Source organism: Olea europaea, unplaced genomic scaffold (assembly GCF_002742605.1).
Source record: "Olea europaea var. sylvestris unplaced genomic scaffold, O_europaea_v1 scaffold463, whole genome shotgun sequence".
Lineage (NCBI taxonomy): Eukaryota > Viridiplantae > Streptophyta > Magnoliopsida > Lamiales > Oleaceae > Olea > Olea europaea.
The window spans coordinates 8,559-16,052 of record NW_019262940.1 but is presented as its reverse complement, the minus strand read 5'-3'; the positions used below and the strand labels follow the sequence as shown (position 1 = coordinate 16,052).

General features: G+C 36.0%; 2 protein-coding genes across 3 annotated transcripts; one reads left to right on the top strand and one right to left on the bottom strand.

Moving 5' to 3' along the window:
* The first annotated feature begins 572 nt into the window (after positions 1–572).
* On the top strand, positions 573–3,791 carry LOC111388169 (pentatricopeptide repeat-containing protein At4g16835, mitochondrial). 2 transcript variants are annotated; one of them, XM_023012849.1, is made up of 2 exons: positions 573–2,775; positions 3,731–3,791. In XM_023012849.1, exon 1 carries the CDS (start codon positions 700–702, stop codon positions 2,704–2,706), a length of 2,007 nt encoding a protein of 668 aa, XP_022868617.1. In that variant the 5' UTR covers positions 573–699; the 3' UTR covers positions 2,707–2,775; positions 3,731–3,791. The 2 variants fall into 2 exon arrangements, with proteins under 2 accessions (XP_022868617.1, XP_022868619.1); XM_023012851.1 differs by lacking the exon at positions 3,731–3,791 and adding an exon at positions 2,880–3,022.
* On the bottom strand, positions 3,727–5,609 carry LOC111388157 (ras-related protein RABD2c-like). The gene is made up of 7 exons (XM_023012841.1): positions 5,529–5,609; positions 4,970–5,017; positions 4,829–4,882; positions 4,516–4,581; positions 4,287–4,442; positions 4,052–4,155; positions 3,727–3,823 (listed from the first exon to the last, which is right to left on the bottom strand). The coding sequence occupies exons 1-7, from the start codon at positions 5,607–5,609 to the stop codon at positions 3,727–3,729; spliced, it is 606 nt and encodes a 201-aa protein (XP_022868609.1).
* Positions 5,610–7,494: the final 1,885 nt, after the last annotated feature.

Genomic DNA, 7,494 nt, shown 5'->3' with positions numbered 1-7,494 from the left:
TTAATTGATGTACCCTTTCAAAAATTTCAATTTTAGATGGGTTGATGTGATCAATAGTTTGACATGGTGTGAAGTTAGTCTTGACACATGTCAAATCGATAAAAAAAGGATAAATTTTTTGTGGTTTTTGTTTAGAAGAAAGAAATGGGCAGCTTTTTCTTCAAAAGAACGGGTAAGAAAAGAAAAAACTTATGCTGATCTCTATCTACTGCTTGGAAGACTGTTCATGGAATTTGTTTGATACCATGTTGTAATTGGATTCAAAAGACTCGTTCTTGCTAACAAAAATTATTACATAAAGGTTTGTTCGGGTGAGTTGGCGTCCACGTATACAAGTTTCTTAATATTTGGACAATTTTAATTGTCACGTCACTATTCCGTCTTCCACGTAGACACATCCACGTATTGAATCCATTTTGCGATCATTTTAGTGCGACGGACCTAAGTTCAGTGGCTATTGGCAAGCTTCGTGAAATTGGTTGGGAAGTCCTAATAAGATGTAAAGTTGACTAAGGAAAGATTTTAACTTAGACTAATCACTTAAATAGTCAACTTCTTCTCAAAAAGCTCGCACTTTATCTCAGGTAATCAATTTTCGACTGTTCACGAAAATATTTCAAAATTTAACCAAAACATGGTAAGAGCAGTAGAATGAAGATGATTTTTTCTGAATCGAAGCTGTCATTCTAGCCATGACAAATGTATAGTCTTTGGATTAGACTGAAAAGGAATCAAATTCCCTTTTTCTTTTTGAGAACTTCCCAACCATTCAAACACCGAAGTTTTTACTCCTCCATTTCGACATCCCAAGATCCTGATGCTAATTCAAACCCACAAAAATTTGTAACCGATTCTTCACCACATTCATCAGCACAAAAATTTGGAAACAGACCTTATAATCTGAATGAGTTTAACTGCATAGTGCTGTCCAACAAGAAAATAACTTCCTATATTCGATGTGGAGACTTGGGTTCAGCCATAAGAGTGTTCGAAAACATGAAAATGAGGACTACAGTTACATGGAATTCAATTCTTGCCGGAATTTCAAAGCAGCACGGAAGTATTAAACAAGCCCAGGAGCTGTTTGATCGAATTCCTGAACCAGACACTGTGTCTTACAATATTATGTTGGCTTGTTATTTGAATAATTCAGACGTTGAGGCAGCTAAGGATTTCTTTGATAAAATTCCGGTTAAAGATACTGCATCTTTAAATACTATGATTTCAGGATTCTCACAAAACAGGATGATGAGTGAGGCTAATGAATTGTTCTATGTAATGCCAGAGAGAAATGCTGTGACATGGAATGCTATGATATCAGGTTATGTTGAAGCTGGAGATTTGCAATCGGCTTTGAAGTTGTTTAGAAAGGCCCCGGTGAAGAGCGTGATAGCGTGGACAGCGATTATAACTGGATATATGAGGTCTGGGAAGGTTGAATTGGCAGAGAAGACATTCCAAGAAATGCCGGAAAAGAACTTGGTTACATGGAATGCAATGATTGCAGGTTATGTCGAAAATGGTAGAGGGGAGGATGCATTGAAGCTTTTTAGGACAATGGTGGAATTAAAAGTTAAGGCTAATGCATCGAGCTTGAGTAGTGTTCTATTGGGTTGTAGTAATTTGTCGGCTCTGAAGTTGGGGAGACAAGTTCATCAGCTTGTATGCAAGGCTCCATTGTATTTGGATGCAACAGTGGGGACTTCATTGATTAGCATGTACAGCAAGTGCGGCGAATTGGATGATGCCTGGAAATTGTTTCTTGAGATGTCACTTAAAGACGTGGTCACTTGGAATGCTATGATTTCAGGGTATGCTCAGCACGGGAATGGGGATAAGGCGCTTAGTTTGTTTGATGAAATGAGAAATACAGGAATGAGGCCGGATTGGATAACCTTTGTTGGAGTTTTATCTGCTTGCAACCATGCAGGATTAGTAGATCTTGGGATTGAATATTTTGAGACGATGCGCGAGGATTATGGAATTAAGCCTCGACCTGATCATTATACATGTATGGTTGATCTTCTTGGTCGAGCTGGTAAGTTAGCTGAAGCTATGGATTTGATAAAGAAAATGCCCACCAAACCTCATGCCGCTATATTTGGAACACTTCTTGGTGCTTGCAGGATCCATAGAAACTTAGATGTGGCAGAGTTTGCCGCTGAAAACTTGCTCAGTCTTGATCCACTCAATGCAGCTGCCTATGTTCAACTTGCTAATGTTTATGCTGGGAAGAAAAGTTGGGAATGCGTTTCAAAAATTCGAAGATCTATGAAGGAAAATAAAGTTATTAAAACACCGGGATACAGTTGGATTGAAGTAAAGAATGTCATCCATGAGTTCACATCAGGCGATAGGCTTCATCCGGAACTGGAATACATACACGAAAAACTTAATGAGCTTGAGAAGAAAATGAAATTGGCTGGTTATGTGCCTGATCTTGAATCTTCTTTGCATGACGTGGGGGAGGAGCAGAAAGTGCAGCTACTTCTTTGGCACAGTGAGAAGCTAGCAATTGCCTTCGGACTAATAAAAGTGCCGCTAGGGACGCCAATCAGGATTTTCAAGAACCTCAGAGTGTGTGGGGACTGCCACCAAGCCACAAAATTTATATCAGCAATCGAAGGTAGAGAGATCATCGTAAGAGATACAACGAGATTTCACCATTTCCGGGATGGGAAGTGCTCTTGTGGAGATTACTGGTGAACCTGAAAACGGTGGCTGTGATCCATCCAGTGCAACATACCACAAGTCCAATTGCACCTGACTATGCAGGTATTTTTTCCTTCTCACACTTTGCCCCCCACACTGTGAAAATCCATTCTCAGGGATTCCCTTTGAGACCAAGAAATAGTTGACACACCTTAACTTCTGTCTAGATTTTTGCACGTAGCGAAGAAAGGGGGACAAGCTACAGAGTCGTATGCTGCATTCGAGAAAGTTAGGTTGCTCCTTAAAAGGAGTGTATTGATTCTCTCTCGATTGGTTGAAATTGACCGATGGTGTGATGATTTAAATTTTAGCAAGATCTTTGAGTTTGGGCTCCATTTTAATCAAATTTTGGGGAAAAATGTATTTTGAAATAATGATTTTTTTTTTTGAAGAATGTGTAATTAAAAAAGAAAGAAAAGTTTTAAATTTACTTATAATATTATATTATTGGAGAATGTGTAGTTAAAAAGAGGAGAGGGAAATCATTTTGGATAAAATAGGTCCAAACATGGCTAGATATGATTTCTGGTACAATATTTTCCCTTTAATAATATACCAATTGTTAATCTTTAATTATTACATGTTAGCCAAACATAAAAATAAGTTCAACTTAAGTCCTCTTTCCCAGGCCTTGTGTGCTTTCATATTTGGCTAGAAGCAAAGAGAGTAACGCCCTTGCAAAACAGGCTGTTTATCATTTTCAGTGTTGCTTTTGGGCAGATATGTCCCCATTTTTTGTGTAAATACTCTACTCTTCAGATGCTGGTGAGTAATAAAAGTTGCTATCTTGGTTTCAAAAATAATAATAAAACAAGAAATAAACTGAAAGCAGATACTGATGTTCAATCACCAAACTCCTACTCTGTACAAATGTTCTTCAAATAAAGTAATTTGAAAAAAATGAATCTTACAGTAATTGAGTCTTAAAGAACCAAGGGAAGAAACTAACTATACATGCCATGAACAGCGGTATAACACTGCAGTCAAATTTTCCTGTATATTTTTTTTTTCCATTTAGGAAGAGCAGCAACCAGAATTCTGGTTAACGGGTTGTCCTTTGATCTGCACAGTTGGAGGTCGGGTGGTGTCCATGCCTGGTTGACTTGCCATCCTGTAAGCAAACAAAGGAATGAGTAATCTGAATATGTTTGGATAAGTTACTTTTTTCTTATAGTGACTTATATACTACTTTGACTAAAAAAGAAATAATTTGTTCTATAAATAAGCAAGCTTACCTGTAAGTATTTCTTTAAGCTCAGCCAAATAAGGAACTTTCACAATACAATACAATACACAGCATTTAAAACTCCATAACCCACACTCTATAAAACTGCTATACCTGTTCTTGATTGCAGCAGCCATAGCCATGAAAGCTTCCTCAACATTAGTGGCATCTTTTGCACTTGCTTCCATGAAAGGAATCCCAAGTTCATCTGCAAATGCCTGGGGAAAAATGGCATTGTACTAATTAATCAGAACTGATTATGTTATTTAGCCACAATCATTCAGTAATGAATTGAACATAGATTCAAGCAAGCACGATAATTTGAAATACGAAGTGCATTAAAAGTTACTTTAGCTGTCTCGGATGACACAACTTTCTGTTCCATGAGATCGCACTTCTTTCCAACAAGAAGCTTGTTAACATTGTCACTAGCATATCGATCTATTTCATTCAACCATTGCTTAACATTGTTGAAGCTTTCTTGATCAGTCACGTCATAAACCACCAGATAGATGTACCCCCGAAATAAGAACATTCATCACAAGGAAACTACCCTAATAAGAATTGGCATTACTTACAATGATACCATGTGCCCCACGGTAGTAGCTGCTAGTAATTGTTCTAAAACGTTCTTGTCCAGCAGTGTTTTCACTGCATGTGAATGGCAGATTATACTAAATGAGAATTGAACCCGAAAATAAGAACACCACAACTGATATAGGGCATAATGACCCGGGGTAGAAGGGGCATGGATTGAAGCCATAGGAATGTAAATGCTATATGATCAACTTTAATTATTCGTAAAAATAGCAGAATTTTACACCACAAAATACCCAAATTGTGCAAAGAAGATAACTGACATCTTAAATTCATCACAAATCCAGAATGGATACTTACTATTTGGAGTTTAATAGTTTTTCCATCCTGTTCTACAGTGTGAATTTTCTGCATCAAAAAGTGTGAAATATTTACAAGAGAGTTATAATTCTGTACTTGTAGACCGTAAAAGGCACCATGGGACTGATCACTTACAAAGTCCACACCAATGGTACTAATGTAACTTTCAAGATATGAATCATCCTGAAAACAAAGATAAGCGATAGTGGGGAAAAGCATCAGTTTTATTTGGATATTTAGTCATGCCCTGAAAGCAAAGAACTTATCTACAACCTATTGACACTGTTCATCGCTCTATAGCGCAAACTTGCAAAATATAATTAACATATTTTAGGAGCTACTGATATAAGGAAAGAAGAAGACAACATGTGTAGGCTATGATGGTTTCCTTAAAAAAAGCATCAACATCAAGTGAAGCAAATCATGAACGGAAATCAAAAGGATAACCACCCCCACCCCTACCCCCAATGGATGAAAGAATAATGATAACAATATTAAGAAGTGGTAACACTGCAAATAGATAATCTCATCTGCTAACATTAAAGTTTAAAACCCTGAAGTATCATCCAAAGCATCAATACAGTTTTACGACAGACTCTAACATAGAAACAACTGGACCAGAAGTAAGATTTTAAAAGATCCCACATTTAACAAAGAAGGATGGTAAACGTATTAAAAATGATTAGGAACTTACAGCAAACCTTAAAAGGAGACAAGATTTCCCAACACCAGAATCCCCTATTAGCAAGAGCTTAAAAAGATGGTCACTGCCCATAAAAAAACACGAAGGTAAGTGGAATTTGTGAAACATCAATTTCTATTACATTGAACAAAATCCATAAATGTTTCATGATAGTTAAGTACAAAACCAAGTATAAGAAAACTTTAGACCCCATAATTTCATATAATTTTGAGACATGGATACAACAATAATAAATCATCAAATTATAGAAATGTTTTTATACAAAGCAATTCGTTAACTAACCACCACCATGATTTTGGGTAAACAGAAAAATATACTTTATGCATGGAAATTTGGCGAGAGATGTAAATATCTCAGATTTTCCATTTTCATGACATGTAGATTTGTATCTAGCAGTTAAAACAAGCGCAAGCTGCTTCAAAAGTCAGAACCACAATCTTACACGTTTACACCATGTTTCAATAGCTAGGGAAAATATGTAATTAAAAAAAAAAAAAAAAGGGAAAAAATGTAATTAAAAAAAAAAAAAAAAAAAATCAAGTAGAAACTTAGCACCTATTTCATGAAGCAAAAAATCAAATATCTAGTATATTTTGATAAAAGTTGATGAAATGTTGGTTGAAAAGTTGATAAAAGTTATAGATCCAATGGAATATGTGGTTGAAATTAATTGTTGATTTTCACTTAGCACCTAGTTCATGTAGCTAAAAATCAAATATCTAGCATATTTTGATAAAAATTGATGAAATGTTGGTTAAAAAGTTGTCGATCCCATGGAATATGCGGTTGAAATTAATTGTTGATTTTGACTTGTATTATCAACTTTTTTAGCTATACCAAACACGGGCTTAATATCTTCGAGTACAAGATGACACACATATGTTTAGCATCCAACAAGGCAGTAAACTGTTGGTTAATGAACTTTAATCATCACAATAGGAAATTAATTTTCCTTTGAAGATTAAAATCATGTAAATAAGGATTTGATTGACCTTAAGATCATTGGATTATAAAATCCTCACATATATAGAAAGGGGAGGAGATAACCTTTTTGAAGGAGCTATTAATGGCCTAGCCAATTGCTTCATCCCTTAGATCTTCTCCCTTGTTCTCCACTAGGTGTTTTTCCTTTTTGGAGAATGTGAAAAGTGACTAACCTTAAAATCACACCAAAATATGCCAATAATGTGCATATTTATAATGACTTATTAGGGTTTGAAAATTGCACAAATTTCCTTAGACTTTATTGTAGTAGGCCAATTAAGTCACACACCTTTTATTGGAGTCAAGAGAGGGACCTAATTGGACTCATATGACCCAAACTCCAATAAATGTTTTCAATTTGGTGAACTCTTGACCAATTGAGATACATCTATTAATCCGGCTTATTCGACCAAAAAATCGAGATTGCACTCTCAAGTCGAGTGATAGTTATAGAAGCAAATTATGATCCAATAACAATATCCTCTGATTATCGTTCCACAAGTCAACCCCCATTTGACCGTCAATATGTTGAAACTGGCAAAATGACCGTTTTGCCCTTCAACATGCATTACCCTCTAAGTCCCATTTTCATACGGCAAATTTGTTGTGATCAAATCACAATGTAAAGTCCAACGATCTCATCGTCCACCTACTGAGCTCAGATTCAATTTGCCTAGGAAAATACCTTAGAGTGACGATCCTCTCATCTCAATGATTAATGGATTCCAATATTGTAAGTATATGATCTCTAATTGTTTCGGCCCGATTCCCAAAGCACCGAGATCAATCGTCTATTTAAGACTTCATTCATTGGTACCTCAAAGAACTTGAACTAGCAATCAAAGGTACATTACTCACTCAGGATTTAGATGACCTGTTTGATAATCAAGTAGAGTTTCATTTTAAACGGTCACAAATGAGTCATTTACGCGGTCCCGTTCAATGTGCATCGAAATACATTATTGTTCCTATT

Excerpts from the sequence above, each read along its gene's own strand:
- LOC111388169 (XM_023012849.1), top strand. The coding sequence starts at position 700 with ATGTATAGTCTTTGGATTAGACTGAAAAGGAATCAAATTCCCTTTTTC.
- LOC111388157 (XM_023012841.1), bottom strand. The coding sequence starts at position 5,609 with ATGGGCAGTGACCATCTTTTTAAGCTCTTGCTAATAGGGGATTCTGGT. Across the intron at positions 5,018-5,528 it reads GTCTCCTTTTAAGGTTTGCT|GATGATTCATATCTTGAAAG; the intron begins GTAAGTTCCTAA and ends CTTTGTTTTCAG. Across the intron at positions 4,883-4,969 it reads GTACCATTGGTGTGGACTTT|AAAATTCACACTGTAGAACA; the intron begins GTAAGTGATCAG and ends TTTTTGATGCAG.